This window comes from Glossina fuscipes, unplaced genomic scaffold (genome assembly GCF_014805625.2).
Source record: "Glossina fuscipes isolate IAEA_lab_2018 unplaced genomic scaffold, Yale_Gfus_2 27, whole genome shotgun sequence".
Lineage (NCBI taxonomy): Eukaryota > Metazoa > Arthropoda > Insecta > Diptera > Glossinidae > Glossina > Glossina fuscipes.
In genome coordinates, this window is record NW_023998422.1 from 7255288 (window position 1) to 7278076 (window position 22789).

Below are 22789 nucleotides of genomic sequence, written 5' to 3' on the forward strand. Positions count from 1 at the left end.
CGTATTCCTTGGAGCCGCTCTATCGAAAGGTAAGTTTTTTCAAACTGAGTCCATCTTTTAATGTTGCAAAATAAATGTGTACCGAATGGCAGAAACACCATAACTCCAGTCTTCAACAAGTATTAGAGCATTAGAGTCAGTCAAGGACGACCGTTATAGATACTCTACGCGATTTCGTCTAAGACAATTATTCACCCCAAGATATACTTTTCTTGAAAGATCGCATATTGAATGATGCAAAACGTCATATGATCTGATCCCGATTTAACAAATCTTTAATTTACTTCCCAGAAATGTTATTATTATTCAATTTCCGTCATAGAAACGTAGAAATTTTACTTTTTCTGCATGTAAGATAACCCGCCCTATGCGATTAAAATTTCCTATTGTTCATTTTTTTGCTAAATTAGTACTATGGAGCAATTTTCATCAGAAAATGTTAAAATTTAAATTCTTCTTTTTTAAAAGCATACTATCAATGGGAAATCTTATATGAAGTGATGTTCAAGAAATACACCCATGTGGTTCAAATTTGGTCCACTTAATTTTTGTGCCAAGTTACTACCATGAAAAAATTTTCATCATAAAATAATAACAATTAAACCTCTTTGTCATGTAAGGGTGTACATTTTCTGAGAATCCTTATATACGTTGGTATCCAAAAAAGAGGCCTACTTAATCCAAATTAGATTAGGTTGGCTTCTCTGTCAATTTACTAATGTGAAACAATTTTCGCAATGAAGAAAATTGAAAAAGAACGATTAAATGAGGAGAGGTTCAAAAAATTGCTCCACACGAACTAAATTTTTCATACTAATTTAGACTGACGGAGAGCTTCATCGAAAAAATTTTAAAATTGCATTTTTTTCCATATTACGATTTTTCAAAATAAAGCGGGAGTAGTCGTAAAAATGGACCGATCCGAACCATTTTCAGTGGTGCTCATCGTTGGGCCAAGACACGTCAGTGTACCAATCTCATCCAAATATCGCAAAAATTGCGATCTGTAGTTTGAACGCAAATTTACAAGGGCAGACAGATACACTTAGATCGATTAAAAAAATGATTCCGAGTCGATTGGTGTAATAAAAGATGTGGTCTATCCCAAGTCCATTTGGACGTTGCATACATCCGCACAAATTTAAAGGTGCCACGTGCGTAAGATATAATAAATACAACCTTATTCCATAGAGACAAGTGAAAAATACAGCGAAAAAAGTTGGGTAACAGAAATAAATAGATATTTATAACAACGTAAAATGAAGTGAGCCAGAAGGCCAAAAAGCCGTTTCCATATTCACTTTAGTTCTACTTTTTTTCGTCTATCTTTATTAATATTAATTTCATCACTAAATTGTAGACTGAACCTATTTTTAATTAATAATTAAACTGATCTGTGCAGATTCAGATCAACTTAGGAGAACATATGTATTTGGAGGAACCGATTGACTTCGTACTGAAGGAGAAATATAATAAATAAAAAAAAAGATTGCGGGCTCAGGTTCTTAAATGCATTCCTTGCTTTTCTGTCAGTCCACTTCGGCCAGATACAAGATCTTGGTGCCATGTATCTTGTAAAGATGTTTTACGAAAACTAGATAGTATGTAGCTTGACAGAGGTTTCCCTATGAATCCAATGCCTGTGTGCATTGTTTCCTATATATTTGAAATAGGAAATGTACTCTATATCAGGCGAATCTCGAAATCGTGAAAGCAACCGTGGAGATTTTTCAATGCAACTCATTATTTATTTCAACAGACGTAGAAAAAAGTTGAAGATCTACAGACGCATTCAAAAGAAGTTAGAAAAGTTTAGAAAAACTCTTCACCAAGTTAACATAATCTTAGGCTTTGCTTCATAGGCATAGGAAAAGCATGACATCCTTTTTATCAACTTTTTTCGGATTCGTTATAAAAAAGCACAGTTCATTGGCACACATGTTCGCGGGTTTAGTCTCTCCTTAACGATAGGTTTGATAATCTTTATGAATACAGATGTTAGCGAAATTGATCTAACGTTACTTAAATCATTTAACTCTTTACCTTACCTTAGGAAAGCGAACTACTTTGATATATCGGACATCTAAGTCAATAGACCAGCAGGAAATAGTTTGGATAGCACTGCTTTTTTGGCCACTTCGCCTATAAAGCATTACCTTGAAATGATATGTAGGTGTAAGATGGTGTATGACCGTAATCCACTATAGTAATTTTACTTATTTGTTCCAATACAATAAAAATTTCATGACCGTAAGCATTTCGAAATGAATGGTTACAGTGTTTCGGAAAGCAAGCCTTGTAAAATTTATTCCAATAAGCTCCAACGCTCCATACTATTTCATTTATTCTAAAAATGAAAGGATTTTCTAAACACTAGTCCTTTACTTCTAAGTCACACTAGTGAAATTTACGGCACCAAGCTACGAATTGTTATTGTTCCTTAATGCTGCCAAATGCTTTAAGTGCTTTACGTATTTTACGTATATGTTTGTCGTCACTCTCCCATTAAAGCAAACCAAGAAGAGATTAACAAAAGCAACAACAAACTTGCTACCCCAACTTTTCAAACTTTCCTTCTCAGACTCAGTTTTAGAAAATTACGTTTTCCTTATTAAATTTATTACAAATAATATAAAATATTTTATGTTTCCTTTTCTCACAACATTTCTGGGAGGGATTCGAGGAGAGGGGATTTTCTAGTAGCGATAGACGAATAGTTGTGAAACCAATTGAAGGATCTGTTGAGTAGCATAAGCAGTTATAAACAGTGTTGAATTAGTTAACCGACCAGTAATGCGAACCCTATTTAACCTAATTTAGAGTTTGTTAAGAAAATTAAGTAACGTTTATCGTACATCTTAACAAAAAAATGAAATTGTTATTAAAACAAAAACGACAACGACAACAACAACGTCTTTGAAATATGTATAATAATTTGCTCAGCTTTGGCAAAAATGGTGTAAATGGCGGTACGCTCCTGAAACTGACACTCATCTAAATAGGTCGTAAATGCAACAAACCCTTTAAGGTTTAAATTTAAATAGAATTTTTATTAAATATTTAAAATTAATTTGAATTTGAAAGTGAAAGTGAAAGTGAAAAAACACTTAATTCGAAATAAGTTACGTAATAAAGTTCATGCAAAATGAAATCTTAAGTTCTATTCCAAAAAAAAAAAAAAAAATTCAAACGTACAATAATAAATCAAAGCGTCTCGTGTCCACAATAGTCTGTAAATAATGACGGGTTTACTTTATTTAATCATAACCATAATTAATTATTAAGGATATTACTGAATGATTTACACATACATGTACGATATTTGCAATTCATGTATATATATACATATACATATATATATATATATAGATATATATATGTGTATATATATATATATTTTTAACCAGATAAATCACCATGATCGAACAGTGATTGATCATATAATTCAGCGTGTACTCGCCGACCGCCAAAGAAGCGACCGTTTAGCGCTTCTTTGCCGCGAACAGCTTCGGCAGATGAAGAAAATTCTACAAAGATTTTAACAATAATTTCGGCTTCATCGTCATCTTCGTTTTCAGTTTGTTTCTCATTAAATATTATTACTCGGCTAACGGTACCGAACTTGGTGCACTCTTCTTGAATTTCTTCTTGCAGTGTCTCATCAACATCTTCAGGTCCAACCATATTACGCAAGATTATAACGCGCGATTCCTGTGGCCTCATCAAACGTTGCATAACAAATTGTCTGGCGCTTTGTCCCTTAATTGACATATTTTCTTGTTGCTGTAATGTCTGCGTTTCACCTTCTTCCAATAATTTCTTTTGCAATTCCTCCTGTTGCTTTTCGTGAGCTTTCTTAATTTGTTCGGCCTGTGCTACTGCCACTGTAGTTGCCGCTGACGGTGTAGTTGTCACATTATTATTATTAGGTACTGCGATCGCGGCCGCTCGTCCGGCTATCGTAACATTGGTTAGGACGTCTGTAGTGCCCGTGTTAATTTTACCCAGCAATGGAATCGCTGCTGCGGTATTAACAGCAGTTCCAAGTATTGCTTTTGACGCTGATAATGCTGCAGTTGTATTAACTGTTTGAAGCGTCGAAGCGGCCAGTAGATTAGACGCGAGCCCCGGAGTTTGAAACATGCCAGCCTGAAGGAATGCGGCTCCAGCTGCCGTTGGTAACGTAATGCTCGGATGTAAAGCATTGGCGGCGGCGGCCAATGGCAATGCCGCCACTTTTGCGGCTGCTAGTGGAGAAATACCTAAAGTTGGAGTTGTCGCTGATAAACCCAAAACTGCATTACTAGCCACAGCATCTAAGGCCTGTATTTTTGCGGTAGCGGCAGCCGCCGCCACAGCAGCAGCAGTTGGCATTGTTGAATTTGTGGTTGGGCAAACGAGTGCATTTGGTGGAGTTATCGAGCGACCAACTCTGAAAATTTAATATAAATTAATTCGAAAACGGGAACAATTATTTATTCAAAGGCGGTAGATGCGGCCTCAATTACCTCAACAATTGTCCGCCCAAATCGAAAAGATTCATGCTTGCAATAGCTTCATCCATAGCTTGTTTATTAGCGTATTCAATGAAACCGTAACCCTTGTGAGTGTGAAGAGAAGTGCCTGGCGCTAATTTGCAATACAAAATTGGCCCAAACGCTTCGAAAACACTCTTGATATCTTCCTCCGATAGGTCCGGATGTATTGACGCAACGTAGATACGATTAAAACTTTTCGCTTCTTCTTGGATCTCATCAATAACTTGCTGAGCTTGTGGCATATTACTTGGACGGCCGACCTTAATATTACGACCGCCCATCAATGCTCCATTCATTTGCTCTAATGCTAATTGAGCGCCTTCGGGAATCTCATATTCGACAAAAGCAAATCCTTTATGTTTTTGTGTTATAGGATCCCACGACATATTAATTGATTTAATTGGTCCAAAAGGAAGAAATGCCGCTCTAATTGTGTCCTCTTTCAATTCAAATGAAATGCTGCCCACATAAACCCTGCAATTATTTAAAAGAATATTTTTGATGATAGTCAAGTTTTCATCCGGGCATTTATTTACATTAAAATAAAAACTTTTTCTTTTTTTTTTTTTACTGAACATCAGATCTTATCAGCAATAAATCAAAGCTCATGAAACGTAAATTCATTAACTCGAATATTACGTTTTGTCGCATAAAACCGACAATTATCACTAAGTACAATAATTTGTCATCATATACTCAGTAGTGTTCATAAGAGATCTATATCCAAGAGTTAAAACCCTATTGAGGAGTAGAATTCATCTTGTTTAAGAAACCGCGATTATGTAATTTTTATTCGGCCTAAACTGACTTATTTAAAAAATACTTTACTTATTTATTTGAAAGAATACTCTGGCTGGAGCTCGTATCCAATACTGAAAAGAGTGAGGTTATGGTGAGCCGTTTATCAGTGCAACAAGGTATTAACACTTTACCAATCGATAGTCTATTCATAATTTTTTTAACTCTAACGCTGCCACACCGACAGTCGTTTATCAATCTAGCCCAGTCGCTTCTTATCTACAACCGAGGTGCAACTAGTGCACTTTGCTCCATAAGCAATTAGACAAGTAACTATTCCGCGCTACACTCTATATCAAAATAGAGCCAGCGCCAAAGACGATATCTGTCCGTGTGTCCGATCGAAAAAGCGTTAACATACGGCATAGACGCTTTGAAAATTGTAATTTTCGAGTTGAAGACAACGCATATTAAACAAAACATATTGAAAATCTGTTCCAATAGTTGAATCTCTACGGTTAACTTTAAACTTTCCTGATGCTTTTGGTGTTTGCTGTGGTCGCTATAAATGTATGTATGACGGATTCTTTCATCTTTCTACTTAAAACCGCCCCTTAATATTTAACTAATGAGAAAGCCTTGTAATTCTTTCCGACGTTGTTTTTTGTTGATAGTCTGTAAATCATTAGTACAATTGAAATCTCTTGTGAACGGAAACTTTTTTATTTTTTATAACAACAATCAAAATAGTTATCAATGGAAACGAATTTCACTTCGCTGTAATTAGAGAAAAATTTGCATGAAGACGTCGTCTGAAAAAATTCCTTTATCATTTTTTTAGATTTTGTACGAAACTAAAGTAATTACCATAATGACCATAATATATACTCCTTTTACAAACTTACTCTAAGAGATTTTCATTTACATACCTGCACATTAATGCCAAAGCCTGCTGTCTTTGTACTTGTGTACGTTGTGAAGCCAATTGCTGCAAAGAAAATATATTTGCAAATGAGTTAAAGACATTACTAAGAGAAAATCGCCATCGAAGCGAACATTCATTTCGGCCTAGAATACACTTTTAGAAAAAATCCATTTTCGAAAATTTTCAAACGATTGAAATATGACGTGTACCGACCGTATACGACAATCGCTTGGTTAGCTGGCGACAAGTATACATTAGCGACGAACAGTGGTTCACTTATGCCGTCGCAAAAGGGTTAACTTGAGTACATGCCTTGAAAGTTCACTTCATCAAAACCAAGTGGCTTGGATTTTTTCATACTTCTCTCTGTACCTATGACCATTCGCGACCACCACCGAGCTTATACGTATGGGGGACATCCATCCCGTCAAAAGCTGATCAAAAAAAAAAAAAAAAAAAACAAAAAAACAATTGCAGTGAATTTCGGTCGGTAGTCAGAGTGCATAGGGCGGTCAGACGTTTAACATGCACAACCGGAATCGGTTTTTACTCTCCTACAAAATAACCGTCGACTAAATTAGTTGGCAAAGTTAATACGTATGCCTCCTGGTAGTCAATCCTAAGCAAGCAAGATATCCTGTCGTTTATTCTCGCAAAATACTTATAAAAGCAATAAGAAAAAGTAACGTTACACGCGAATATAACGGATGAAGTGCCGTAATGCGTTGCAGGTGTAAAACTTGATCACCATATCATCACAATTCCTTACTAATATCAAGACTTTCGCCTTTAATTGATGCCAGTAACTATCGGTCAGCGTCAAAAATGATTCTGATTACTCTTCTCACGACAAATATACCCATCCAATTATTTCGAGATTCAAAATAAAGGTCGAACATAATCATAGTCATATGATTTAAAAAATTACCTGTTGTTGATGAGCAAGCGTTTGTTTCATTAAAACCATTTTAATGCTCTGTTCCATAGCATATTTTTTCGCTTTACTAACTAATTCATGCTGCTCCGAAGTGAGTTTCGGTAAAGCGCCGCCAAGCAATCCCAATAATGCTGATCGTGTGCCCGGTCCAAATTTTACATCACCGCTCTGTTTAAGATCATATATTGGCTGGGAAATGTAAGGAATTTTTGATTCAAAGGATTTTCCTACAAACAAAAACATATTTCTTTAGTAATTCTTTGTTTTTTATTATACTTAAACTACGTTTAGCTCTCTGATTTAATCCTAGATATCTTCCAATTTCTAAACTTCGGTTAGAAAACTTCTATCGGATTTCGCATTTAAGAAATTCTCGAATGGAATTTGAACTGCCTTCTCTCTCTCTCTCTCTTAAGTCCCGGTATTATCGAATTGAAATTTTACTGAATCTCAAAAATCGATATCCCTTTCAAAATGTATATATACGAATAGTCTGTTCACCTTTTCTTTTTTTTTTTTTTTTTTGTCAGCTATAAGATTATAATTTAAAAGTAAAAAATATATATGAAAGGGGAAAAGTAAATTCCTTGCAAGATATATAGTGCGTTGCTAGTACTACTAGTGTAAAAACAAGTAAAAGCTTCAAGGCCGACCAATAAATACGCTGCGCCATTTTGCTTAATACAGTTACTCATATAAAAACTTTTCGAAATGAAGTGTTGCATTGGAAGCGATCGAAGAAAGAACACTCGGATCTGAACCATTTCGAATAGCGCTCGTTCATGCGTCAAAACATATCAATATACCAAATTTCGTCGAAATATTTCAAAAATTGCACGAGAAAACTGGACGGACAGACAAGCTTGAAATCCCTTTCTGAATGAATCGGCATAATAAAAGGCGAGTCTATTTCAAGTGGTTCTATGTGTCACATACATCCACACTAACTTAATTAATCCAAGTACAACAACTGGTGTAGGGTGTAATGATATCAAAATGTTAAAATAGAATCCATATTAGATCAAGAGGTATTTTTTGGACTTATCTTTCGTTACGACCTCTGTCCATGCCTCTTATAAGGGACTAGTGTAGACCGGTAACCGTAAGGCATGTAAAAGATGAAGATCTGTTAAGCACTAATTCTATCTAAGCTACCTCCAGATTTCTCCGAGCTGTGGAAAATATTACAAATATTTTCTTTCTTCATTCATATGCTACTCGAAACGAATTGTCTACTAATCCCCGGACTGAACTCATTTCCCAGTAATACGAGAAAATTCACCCGATCGTTATAGTAACTTAACATGAATAGTAGTCAACTTTACAGATAATTACTTGCAGAATATTCTTCAGTTTAATTCTCTTATACCAAATGAATTTTATCGGTTCATATAGAAGGAATGAATATTTAATACAAACTTGGACTCAATATTCATGAATTCGATGCGGGAAAGTTTGTGATATTAAGTTTGTTCGAATGTATCCAAAATCCAGAAAGTTTCAAGACAGATTCACCTAACATGAAATCGATTGACTCTGAAATTGATTTCAAGTTTGTCTGTCCATCTATTTCGACTTACAGAGATCGCAATCTTTCAAATATTTTAATAAAATTTGGTGCGCTAATGTGTTTTAGCCAAAACAAGAACGTAAAAAGAAAATTTGTTCGATCGGATTGGATTTTTGTGAGCATTTACCATAAAACGCTTCATTACGGTAACAGTCGTTGTATCAGCCACAAAATTTAGTAAACTCTTTTCTCCTAAACATGGACTCTATTGAAAATGTATTGGGCGTTTATGCTCACTTTCCCATAACTTATCTCGCGATAATGGTGTCACACACAAAGGCACTTTCCAATCATAGGATTGGATAATTTTTTCACACAATTCTGATTAAATTGTGTTAAGTGAAGCAGTGTGTTGTGGGTTATTTCATTCGCGGGCTTGCTGGTCTATAGGGACTGAAAAGTGAACTACATTAAAAAGTTCTCTTCTTCTTCTTCTTCTTCTTCCATGAGTCAGTAAATCAACAACAACGATGACTCGCCAGGTTTGTCATCGCCATTAAAAGGAAAAGTTGTTATGTAATTATATTTTATTGACATTTTTTTCCTTGCGTACTCATTACATAAATATTTGGAGCAGCAAGAGGATGGAGAAGAAAATGTCCTGTTTCTGTATTCGTGCTTGGACTAGCGTGATAAATCTCGAGCTATTTTAAAGAGTTTTTTAATTTTTTACCCAACATACCATACATTTCTTATTACTCATCGGCCAATAATTCCCCTCCGCCTCGCTACCAGAAAACTCCATAATATTTTTAAAAAGTCTCAAGTGCCTTTTGCAGGGATCATCACTAAGTGTGAACTTAGTGACCCTGCCTTTGTAATTTTTAAAACAAAGACAAAATATGGTCTTTGGTGGTAGGTCTTCGACATTGAAATCCATAGTTTATCGGTGCAATGGTACGGACGTCAACAATCTTGTTATATCTAGTGAGAGTCCAAAAAATGTGGTTACACCAGAAACTATCAAAAAGAAATCACGGAAACTATTTACGATAGACGAAAAGTAAAAAAAGCAAGAGTTAAGGGACATCCTAAGCACAGCATAAAAATTTTAGCTTGAGTAAGTCATTTTCCAAATTTGGACTACATCAACGCTCTACTGATACAGAACGCTGCCAAAATTGCATTGAACAGAGGTTCGAGCTACTTCCTCGGCTGACGTCATCTTCAAATCTGTCCTCCTATCAAGAGGATGCTCCAGCTTAAAAGATTTGCTTTAAAGGACGAGGTCATTGGAAGAACTGAAGTGTATGTGAAGCGGCTTCACAATTTGTTCTTTGAAAAAGTTATTAAAATATTGAAGGATCGTTAAACTGATTTTTTCGTAGCTTTCATCATAGGAATAAAGCCATATTTTGTACAACAATCTCAAATATATTCTATTGCTTACTCTCTCAAGAATTATTCAACAATTCGTTGTATGTATCAGAAAGTGCAGGATCGAAGTCGTCTTGTAATATTTATATATGTAAATGAGAGTTGTATCTAATTGATTTTCTACTACGTAAGTTAAATAGGATACTATGGAGTCTACTTTCTTCAAGAACTTTCTCGATGTTAGTGCAGAAGGATTCCCAGGACGCAAATGTGTGCCTTTCAATGGCACTATTTATATTTTTAAGATTTATACATCACCAAGGCACCATTTATTTTGCGGATAACACACAGCGATACGTTTGCATTCAACGGCAAAGACCAATGGGTCGTGGTACATAATCAATAGGTCGGAGCAACAAAAGACCAAATTAATTTAGTAATTTCTGCCTGTGTTGTTCAAGTTTTCAATGCTGAGTGTAAAGCAACCATCTTGCTTCTGTTAATTACGAGCGCATGTAAACACCCTTCGCAAAGAACAGATGTTTGTATCACATTTCAAAATCGATTAACTATCTTTTTGTTATAGTCAGCACAACCTGTGGTGCAAAAGCATATGTAGTTTGGACGAACGACTTGAGATACACCCACCTTTTATTATACCGATCGATACAGAATCACTTTCTGAATTGAGATAATCTCGTCCGTCCGTCCGTCCGTTCGAATATTTTGATGAAATACATCGACGTGCTTTAGCCCAAGGACGGACTCTGTTAAAAATAGTTCGGAAGACATCACTTCCTGGACCGCAACCCATAGGAGAAAAGTAGTTGCATGAATACTTGCAAACTAGTATAAGGTATTTAATGGTGAGCCGTGGCGCACTACAATGCTTTTACTTGTTTTAAGGTGACTTAAATAAATTGTAATAATTTTTTAGGGTTATGTTTCAATTTTGATTTTCTACTCTTTTTACACTTGTATTTTTTTGTAATACGACCAATCACTCAGGGGATGTCCCTTATTCCTGTAACAGGGTGGCTGTCAGAGAAAAATGAGTACAAAGAACAAGACAGGAGGTAGTGATCGTAACCTTGTGCGTGTGTGTGTGTGTGTGTGTGCCCAATCGATAAATGTTATTGCTTTCACCTACTGAGTACACACTAAGGCTACGACCAAAGTAATCTTTACCGCATTCGTGATTTTGAGTTGCGGACATAAAATGTACGGTCCTAAGACGAACAAAAAGATGTAATTAAATAAGTTCAATATGAGCAATAAATGTTACACACTTCATGGCATAAATCAAATGTGAATTTTTTTGCGCATCTTATTAGTATATATACTGCCATTGAACTGAACTGATATAACTGATATTATAATTACTACATATCCGGTAGTGGGCATAAAACAAAAAACAAAGCATAAATTAAACGAAAACATTTCTAAAATTTTTCCACATGATCATTAGCGTGAAGACTCGCACAATTAGTAAATATGTAAAACAAAGAGAAATAAAATTTTAATCGGCAAATGCCGATTCCTTTCATACCCAAACACGAGCTTTCGTTCACTGCATGTAGATTGCATTATAGCAGAAAAATGGATTCACATAGGAGAAAGTTGGCTACGTATTGATGAATGTACACTTGATCATAAAATATAAAAATAGTATGAAGATCGACCGCCTCTCTATCAATAGATTTAAAGTATTACTATTATCGCTCATATCATATGGCATATATTCCAAACCACGCTTTTATATCACTACATTATTGTATAGGCAGGCACGCAAGCGAAAAACCCGCCTTCTTTACGCACCACTGTGATGGCGACTTGGTTGATTTTCGAATTAATTGCGGAAATTTTATTAAGGACATAACATAAGAAGGGTTTTGGTAATTGCAATCATTGTGGATTTTCGCACTCGACTTGGCGAACGTAAGAGGAAATTTTGTATTCTCCTAAATAAGTTCTGAGATAGGAGTCATAGCATACAACTAGAGACATGGACATGTCCCTGAACAAGATTATACGTAGCAAACTTTTCTCTCTATTTAAAAAATTTATCAAATCCATTGCACTCTCTCTCTCCCGGATTTTTCTCATTCTTACATTCAACATGGGTCTTGAAATAACGCTCAAAACTTTGGGCGGCGGCTACGACCGACCACAAGTTAACCAATTACTTTAATGCATTAATTTTAAATTTTAATAATCAACTTATACAAATGCAAGTTTGCCAATACAATTAACTCAAAATTGTACAAAAATACACATGAAATTTAACATTTAATCTAAATTATATATATATATATATATATATGTATATATAAGAGAAAAGCATAATATATAATAAATAAATGAAACGTCACAAAACAAATAATGAACGATTAAAAAGAGTTGAAGGAAAGAAGTCATAGCAAAGAAATACATGAAAGTTATAGGCTACAAATTATAAACATGAATACTAACAAGTTAGGTTTCGCGCGTATCACCTAAATATGTGATTGAGGATCTTATTGCAAATGCCACTCTGCATACCTACGTGACAGTAAAGGGTAGATGAATGTCTTATTCTTTAAGAAATATTCTCGGGGTTATTGAACTGTTGCATTTTAATGCTTTCTATAGAGACAAAATATTTTTGCACCGATAGGCTTGAAAGGATGAAAACTATTCCGATTTTTAATCACAATACAGGTCTATGGTCTAAGAAAATATATCGTTTTTTAGAACTTTCATCATCCTTAGGAACCGCAAACCACTAAAGGTTACTTAAACATAGATCTTAGATTTTAAATTCATCGGAAAGTTTCGTCCGTCCCGGTTACAATCAATTTCAACAAGTATACGCCGACCCGTTTTTCGTATATTTAGATCTATCTTTTTATCACTGAGTCAGTACATACGGACTTCGCAAATGAACTAACACGAATTCACGATTCATGTTAGTGTTTGTTAAGTGAGACGCAGCGTAACCATGGCAGCTGCTGATAAAGTTCATCTACGCAACCAGCAAGCAGGAAATGCTATAGAAACATGTATAAATTTATTGAAAGTGTACGACGAAGACACAGTCTCTGATCGAACTGCCAGAGGTTCGTTCGAATGGTTTCAAATAGATGATCGTCGAATATCCTGTTAGAGCAAAATCCTTGCTAGATCAATCTTAAATCAGCTTAGTAAACCCTTTCGGACCATTTTCGGAAACATGAATTTTGTTTTATTCAAAAAGTGGGCAGAACTTTCCGGTATACCTATTATAGACTCCTCTAAATGGAAAGTTTTGCAAGAAGCTTGAAGAAATTTTAACCTATTATTTATAGAAGAAATGGATGGGTTCGGAGACGAAGGGAGTACACAAAAGACGTTTGCAATACGATGCATAGTTTTAAACTAATAAAATTTGTAGGTTGCCCTACATGTGGGACCATGTTTTGGAAGCGTTACAAATTACTTGATTGTCTTTACTTAATTGTCTTATATCTCACAAAAGATGGTAACCATGTTACATTATTTTTAGTTAGATATGTTATACGCAATCCGATGTTTAAATGTTTTTGTTTCACACCCACCACACACCACCTACAGTGGCTTTCCGCAAATCAAGGTTTTCACACTTTCCGATTAGGAAGTTGCCGTTCTTCGTATATTATTTCATGCATGACTTTTAATCTAATGGATGACAAAAAAGTTTTGCATCCCATGCAAGTTGGATACCTTGAGTAGCTCAGGCCTACATATAGAAATACTCTCTACAGTTGTGTCGTTAATATTCCACAACCAAAATTAGACAACCGTTTAAAGGCAGACCACACTCTAATTGTGCAGAATGCATGCACTTTATAAAACATCGTTTACATATTACCCTTGTGGCATAAATTCAGGAACACTATTAATATATTTTCATATTTCGGTTGTAGTGCCTCACTAAGACACTTCCATTTTTATGCATTGATATTAAGGCGAAAATTACACAAGCGACTCCAATAAGTAAGTGCAAGGACTCAAAGTAATAACGCAATTGATCGTTCAAGGAATATATTATAAGAAAGCCATCAGCATTTACGGGCAAAACTGGGGCATTCATCAAAAGATAAATATTTTAAAAATCACATGATTATTTACAAGATTCTTGGATTAATGGGATAGGTGCTTATTTTTAGATCTCATTTATGAAATTGGCACGTGCGTCCAATCGTCATGCTTTCCTACGAATACGAATCTATGATAATGTTAGCGTACGGACATTAACAATTAAAATTAATCAAGAATATGTTCATATATCGTTTAGTTTACAAAGTCTTTGACACGTATTTCTGCGTATAATGCAACTAAATAAAGAATGACTCAAATTGCCTAACCTAAAACCTAACGTTAGATGGTGGGTGTAAAAACAAACGTCTAGATTAACTTACACAACGACAAGAAATTAAAGTAAATGTGTCAATGTTAACCACAATGCCTTTGAGTAAAACTTGCTTGTAGTTCTTTTGAATTTTGTCCGAAGACTTGGAAAAATTTTAGATTTAATTAGAAGTAGGAAGATACTCCCAAACAAATTGTACTTTTCATACAATTTTATGCAGGAATGTTCGCATTTTTGAGATATTTTGAATTTTCTCCGTCCGAAAATATGATTTACATTTTATTACAAATTTTAAATTAACGGAAAAAAATCATTGTCCTGAAGCCGAAGGTCTGATTCGATTGGTTGATAAAGTTGTCCGCATTACCGACAAACTGGTGATCACTGTTCTCTCGCTAAATCGCTCTTAATCGAAATTGTGTTGCACTACAAAAAAAAAAAAAAAAAAAAAAAGCATAAAGATTTTCAGAGATATTTAGAAATCATTTGCAATTTGGGTCACCTACATAATTTGTGCTTTGGCTTAACGTAAGTCACATTTATGCTCGCCAAAAACGTATGAATTCAAACGTAAAAAGTATATATAAAGTATATAATGTAAAAATTATATATAAAGCAAGAAAACGTGTACGTCCATATAGACCAAGTCATTGTCCGAAAGTCAAGTCAAACATCTTGAAAATTTTATTCATGTGCCCATCCGTTTGTATAATCGAAGCACATTCGAGAGCCGAAGTTCACCCTTGCAAGCTTAGACTAGCAACCCGATTAAACTCAATTTCAAAACGAATAGTATAATCATTTTTAAAAATACAGAACACAGACAACAAACAATACGTTCCACTAGGCATTTATAATGATTTCTTAATATATATATATATATAAAAAATTTTCCATGCATATCATAATTTCGGACAAAAAACAATACTTTTTATTTTCTAAATGTAAATCATAGTTTCGGACGGAAGGAATATAAGTTAATTATTTTATATTTTACCCATTTCCCAAATGTACGCCCATATATAATAGCTGTGTATATACATAGATATATATGCGCGATATCGTGTTTTGTCTGACAACAATTTTTCTCTAATATGTGAGTAGATAGGAAGAATTGAACTAAAACAATTTTATGTAGAAAAGCCTTCATTCAAACTTCCATTGCAATTATCGACCAATAGAAATAGAAAAAAAGAGAAAAAGAAAAAAGCGATCCGCTGAAACGATATCAAAAGAGAAAGAGTAACGATAGTAAATAAACATGAACTATGTTAAGAGTACATAAATTAATTTTTATATAGACATAAAAATGTTTTCTAAGAAGTGATAACTTAATTCATTACCTAGATTCGATCTGTGTGTGTTAAATAGCAGCTTTTTTTTCCATTTAGATTCGGGCAAAAAACCCTGCCGGAAATGAGTCTTTTTCTTTTCTTTTCTTGTTTTTTTTCTTTTTTTTTTTTTGTTTTTTAATTTTACAATGTGCTATAATGTTTGTAATTGAAACAAAATAAAATAAAATAAAAAAAAAAAAAAACAAACAGAATGAATAAATCCTAAAAAAGCAAAAGAGGACAAGAAATTATTAAACATAAATAAAAAAACATAAAAGTATTATTTAACACACACATCAATCAACGTTTTCTCTGTTCTTTTCACTTTTATAGAAGTGGACTAGCATTGATTATACTTCAAGGCCCATTTGATGTGGAATGTTTTTACTTTACACATTCTTGAGCAATCATTCAGGACCTCCGTTTGGCTATTGCCATGTTTGCAAATGGTTGGGTATACTTCGGGTTATTCGGTGTAGTCGTTTTATTCTTCTATTTTTTCGTTAAAGAAAAAACAAAATACAAAAGAATACAAAAATACAAAAAGAAATAAGAAAAAGAAAATAAAGAAGAGAGAAAAATCAATTTTTAGCCTCAATCAGTTATAATTAGTTATGTTCAAGTACAACACACCACCAGATTCATGAAAATCCTATCCCTACTATCCCTTGATATTTGCACATCATGCCATTGTATATATCTACTCAGCAAACAAAAAAAAAAAAAAAATTATGTATATATATATGTATACATACTAAACAATAATTTTAAAGACATCGGATAACATTCTTCTGAAAACGCGACAATTTATCCAAAGCGATACTAGTGAAGTTTAGCATTAAGCTTTTTGTAGATCCAAGCCATATTCATTAAGTAAACTATCGCACTACACACTAGCCATCCTATTCATATTGAAACAACTGGCGATGTATTATTCCATAGTTCTTCGAAATTTTCATACGACAGTCGCTTCTAAAATAATGTTTTCTATCGCGTTACTCAACTTTACGATATACACTAAACGTTCTGTCATGTCGAATAGAATAGTTCAAGGCCACAAGATATGCCAACTATAGTTTACAAGACAAATACAAGTCTTACTCTTCGTTTTTGTAATTAGCCTAGCCTTTGAAACATAAGAAAACCGTTGCCTTGTTCGAGATTTTTGCCTTCCAATATTGAATGGCCCTAGGATTTGTTTCAGATTTTATGTCAATCTCTGCTATAGGTTGCTATATATAGATTGTGACTGTACTCCTGTACCTTTAACCACCGAAGAATGGGTTATCTCGATTAGTCCGTCCGTCCGACCGTTTAGGATATCTAGAAAAAACATTAGAGATCAGTGTAAATCTGTTGATTTGGCTGCCCATCCATAAATCTGTTCCTTTTTGGTTGTGGGTTAGACTTGGAATGTTAAGTTAAGGCGATGCTAGCCCATGGAAACGATCACAGTTGTCAAAAAAATATAACTTATACAAGCTCTCACAGATATTTATGTAAAAACAAGTCGAAAAATTTTATTCGGCTGCAACCGAATCTTTTATATCCATCAACGTTATTTAAAAAAAAAAAAAAAAGTACCAGAAAAGGGAAAAGATTAACTTTTCATATTCTATAATATTAGAGGGGCGTGGCTGATTTTTTCTATTTTTGTAAAATAAAAGCGAAAATTTATATGATCCAGCTGAAGCGAGTTTGCAGCAATCAGTAGGCAGACGGACTGACACACATGTCTAGAACGAATTACATTCGATATTAGTCGATAATATGTAGACTATATAGAGTTCCTGAAGCTTCCTTCTGGCTACTGCAAACGTTCTGACGAAAGGAATGTACTCCTCATCGTTCGGCGATGGGTATAATATTCACTGAGAATATTTAAAACCTCGGTGATGCAAACAGTCTTGTCTACCAGTTGCATATATGTCCGTGATCGATTCAAAAAGTGTAGCTCGCGCGATTATTTCCGATATCATTTAAAAGACATGTGTAAAATATACTCCGATCGACTCACGCCTATAATGAACACACTTTGCTTAATATAACACTGAAAATATCGAGGACTTGTAATGGATATATCGTAACAAATATGAAAAATGAAGTCAAACAAAATCGATACACTTATCAAAGATTTGTTTTTAAAACGTATTTCAGAATCTTATAAAAGGACAAGTAAATCTAATATGCGCATATTGATCGATGAGGGGCATAAATAAAGGAAAGTGAAAGTGTAACTAAAATTTAGGATATTTAGTTTTAAAATAAGTAGCAGATATGTTTGACTTTGAATAATCATCAAATCTATGCAGAAAAATTTCTTTGTGGCAAGATCTAATTGAGGGAGAAGTTCTGTTTACATAAGCATTAGAATGTCAATATACTTAGTTGACATGGTTTGCTTATTCCTCTCAATATTACTGATCCATTTAAATCGAAGAAGTTATGTGGAAGAGCTTGGAATTAGTAGCGAAATTCGATATTGAAATTTAAAATATATTATCTATATTTTATACCCTGCACCACTTGTGGATGTATACAACAACCAAAAGGAGATAGATCCACCTTTTATTAAACCGATCCATTCAGAATCACTTTTTGCATCGATTTAATCTAATCTGTCCGTCTTGCTACAGCCTACAGGTCTCAATTCTTAAAATATTTTTAAAAAAAATATGATACACGGACTTGTGTTGGCCCAAGGTTCGTATCGGACCATTACTTCAATTACTTCCAATATAAGGCCTTATTTTGAAGAGTTATTATTTGAATAACTGTACTCAACGAACTGGCGTATGGTATTTAATGGTGGGCCGCGTCTCTCCAGAGCGTTTCCATTTGTTCCTTCTTGAAGTAATATTTTAAATGCCTTTTGTCAGAGATAAGTGCTTCTTGGCACAAGAATAAAAGCATGCATGCGGTGAATACAGCACTGTTAGAATTTGTTTATAAAAAAAGAACAGGCTAAAATTAGAAAGGTAAAAGTGTGTATTCTAAAAATTGACTTGTATATATCAAGTTTGAAACATTTACTCGAAAAATCAAGAAAATATGCATAAAAATTTTATAATTTGTAAACTAACCTTATATATTTGATGCCTTCAAGGTTTTGTGTGGGAAAATTGTTTTATAAGTGCTGCAAGAGTTCCCTGGCATTTCTTAACTTTTGTGCCTTTAACTTAAGTTAGATCTTAGATAAATCTTTTGAAAATATTTCATATTTTTTTTTTTTTTTTTTTGACTCATTTCAGGCGATATAGGCCCATACCCAACCATCCAGTAATCATCCAAAAATTTTAATTTTATTTAAATGTTTTTTTTTTTTTTTAATGTTATAAGAATTTAGTTTTGTATTTCATTCTGCAGTAATTTTTCTTATGAAAAAGTCCTTAATAAACATATTGAGATATCAAAATTATAATTGAAGAGAGTTGAAAAGAAATAATAAAGCAATTCCCATGAATAAAAACTATTGATGAAGACTTAAGGGACGACAATATAATTCCATGGAAAAGGATATCATAATGAGTTAATTGAAAATCAAGCTTATAATTAATTAAATCACAGTTGAGAGCAATATCGCTTCATACCGCTACTTGAGTGATGGCACTGATAATTTTTATATACTGGATTCGCTGCAATACTTTTATAGGTAACAACAAAGCGTTATATTGGCATAATACACCATCACCGCACGGAGATATTTAGCAAAAACGCTGTAAGCGGTGCATGATTTGGGGGTGGGTATGTCTGACCTGCCGCGCTTCACCATCATAATGAAAGTGGGGATGGAAAATTAACGGCCACAGATCGAAGGTGAAAATAGACGTAGTTTGGATAAAACAACAAAACTGCTTTACTTAAACACCACTTCAGATATTGGTTTAAGCATCAAGGTCACCTTAAAGTTTCCAGTGATATAAGTGGCATCAAGTTAACTAATAAAATGCTTCAAAATTTTTACATATTCGCTTGAGCTAGTGGGTATGATTTACTTTGCATTATGAACAAAACGTGAATAATTATGCGAACATAACTCGACAGTTCTGGCATTATGCCACTGGGGCGTTGGTATAATGAAATGATGTTCAACTTTCCAATGTATTTTAGTTTCGTTTATGTGAAATCAAAAAATGAGGCGATTTTCGCCAAAGGGCTCACTGATAAAAAAAGCTTAAAAAAGACGGCCGTTTGCACACGACCTCTCGACTGTCTAATATCTCTTAAAAATGATTTTTTTTTTTTAGTGACAACGTATACTTGAGTACCGAACTTTTTTTTTTCAAGTTGACAGTCTCTCTCCACTAGTCGTGAAAAATATAGTTTTTAAGAGCATCGTAAGATAATTGCGTTACCTTAAAACGTACGTAGGAGTTTTGAAATCACAGCATACATAATAAATAATCACCTATAAAAAAGAAAAGGCTACGAGCTACTGACTGTCACTTTCACTCTCCGTTGAGGGTAATTGCCTTTTCGAATTGCAATATTCATTTCGTCTTTGATTTTGAGAGCAGACTATAGGGAACCTATATTTCCTGGTATTTGTAAATGCGAAAACTGGCTGCAAATGATGGTCTTGGTTTGTGTGTGTTTTTTTTAATACAGTGGAAGAAAAATCATTCAGATTCAGAGTTACAGTTGAGCATATTTGAGCGACAAAATCATTCAGAATTCAATTGCCCATTTCGGAGAATCGCCGTTATCCTTCTTCTTCAACCTTCTGGAAATAGATGCTAAGGAGATTGTCCGTTTTGGTGAATTTATGACAACTCAATGGCAAGTTTCTTTTTCCAATGCTGCAAAAGTAAGCAACGTGCCCATATGCGTTCCGAGTGCGTTTACGAATTTAAAGCCTCGCAATTTACTTCTTCTCCCACCATGATAAATCGGTCCATGACTGCTACAAGTAGTGAACGAGAGCGGATTGAACCGTGATTTTCAGCCGTCACAAGAATTTCGGAAAGCCATTTCATTTTCAGTTCCCTAATTACAAGTTTTCGAAAAATATACGAATTCCGCTTTATGTTACAGTTAAGTACACATGAAATAACTATTGCGGACTTTACCTCATTTCATCAAGCATAAAAAAATGCTACCTGTATTAAACATAATTTCCTGCTTACTTCAAATTGAGGCGTATTAAGAAGTTAATCACGTACTCTTAATTGATTCTAATGACAAAATTTATCTACGCACTTAATAAGCTTATCATTAAAACTCAGAACATTCTCTAGCAAGAGGCTTTTAAATGATGAGTAAGTAGTAACAAGAACAATTTTGGAAAATCTATATGCAACGATATATCTAAAAATCTCTGACGTCAAATTTACTTACGATCTATATTTCTCCTGAAAATATATTTATTTTCGTGCAGTTTAGATATTAAAAATGCCAAAGAGCATCAAAACATTTTAAAGCAATACAAATAACCATACATACGTATTTATACTACAAAGTAATGCAATGCGAATGTAGTAAACCTCATTACAGGGAAAAGCAGTTATAGACACAAAATTATGTATATATGTACACATGAACACAGGCATGTGTTTGCGTATGCATTCAAATACACTTTATATATATGTAGATATATACGTATATAAAAAAATTGTAAAAAAACTTGTTACATACTTATATATTTACCTCCGCTTTCCGATCGCATTTTCTTCGGCGGAGAAACGGAATCATGGGAACCGGCGTCTTCTGATTTTGGTGATCGATTTCTTTCGTTTGATCCCTAAAATAAATTTGGAGGGCATATTAATAATGAAAGCTGCTGGCTGCGTCGTAACAGAAATGCGAACAATGCTTGAAAAATTTACAACTGCATCGTATATTTTAAGTATTTGAATTTAAAAAAACATTAAAATAATTTCCGTCTATACAAACATTTATTTACCATATTATCTTTATTTTATATGAGCAAAAAAACCAAAAAAGTTTTTATTTTGAATCAAGTCAGAAATTTCACGAATTTTATTTTACTGCAACAAACTCTTCTACAACCACGGTTGCTAAGTCGATCAGTTTTCATTTTTTGCAATTTAATAGGGATTTGATTACCCCTGCAAGATATAATAAATTTTAAATGGGGATATGAAAATACCCAGTTGAGAAGAGAACATCATCGGAAAAAATTAGGCGATGGAAGTATATTCAACGCAACAAGAATTTGAAATTAAACATCGTAGCTGAAGTCTCGAATTATAGAGTATTCTAATAATTCCCATGGCACTGATTTCGTTAAATTTATGCAGACAATTGCATGAAAAGTACAATTTGCCACCTGCGAATGGGGTTTAGAGCCAATCACGTTTATTCTTGCACTGATATTTTTAATCATCTTTTTAAATAGTAGTCGAGATTTTAGATCATTTTTTTGTTAGGGATTGTCAACTATAGTTATTTATTTGTGACTACACTTTTAAACATTCATTAACGCAGGATAGTTAAGCTAAGTTTGGCGTTGCGAAAAATATGTTCTTAGAGAATTTGTTTTTCCTTGGAATTAAACCGTAAACTTAGATTAAACTTCGATGTCTCTGCTTGCTATTTTACGTAAACTAAGAAGATGAAACAACAAAATAAAGGAACAGAAGAATAAAAGAATTTATAGAAGAACGAAATAACAGAACATTTCAATAATATAATAACAGTATATAAAAAAAAAAAAAGATTTTCAGAACTTTGCATCACTTTATCGAGAGGAATCAGCCAAAGAGTTTAGTCCTCTTTTTCAAATGTCGCAATTTTCGGATTGCACATAATATATCTCGGATCGCGCACAACCACTTTGGGAAGTTTCGAAATAGAGATTTCAAATTTGAAGTCAAATTCCGCTCTTTACAGCCTTCCCACGACCAGAAAAGTATACTATACGAGCAGAAAGTATACTATACGACCAGAAAAGTATACTATACGACCAGAAAGTAAACGGGTAGTGGTGAACGGTTATGATTGTTTAAACTTGGCTTCACATAACTATTTGAGTTTACTGGAAGATGAAGAGATTCTGGAAGATGCTTGCAAGAGTTTACGCAAATATGATGTAGGCTCCT

The 22789-nt window shown here is 34.0% G+C and overlaps 1 protein-coding gene across 4 annotated transcripts; it reads right to left on the minus strand.

Annotated features, from left to right (window-relative positions):
• Positions 1 to 3333: 3333 nt before the first annotated feature.
• On the minus strand, positions 3334 to 21670 carry LOC119635612 (poly(U)-binding-splicing factor half pint-like). Of its 4 annotated transcripts, none has more exons than XM_038030491.1 (6): positions 21631 to 21670; positions 21363 to 21468; positions 7130 to 7365; positions 6206 to 6264; positions 4509 to 5012; positions 3335 to 4432 (listed from the first exon to the last, which is right to left on the minus strand). In XM_038030491.1, the coding sequence occupies exons 1-6, from the start codon at positions 21631 to 21633 to the stop codon at positions 3400 to 3402; spliced, it is 1941 nt and encodes a 646-aa protein (XP_037886419.1). In that variant the 5' UTR covers positions 21634 to 21670; the 3' UTR covers positions 3335 to 3399. The 4 variants fall into 4 exon arrangements, with proteins under 4 accessions (XP_037886422.1, XP_037886419.1, XP_037886420.1 ...); XM_038030492.1 differs by having other exon boundaries at positions 3400 to 4432; positions 21375 to 21468; XM_038030493.1 differs by lacking the exons at positions 21363 to 21468; positions 21631 to 21670 and adding exons at positions 15392 to 15611; positions 15738 to 15871 and having other exon boundaries at positions 3400 to 4432.
• Positions 21671 to 22789: the final 1119 nt, after the last annotated feature.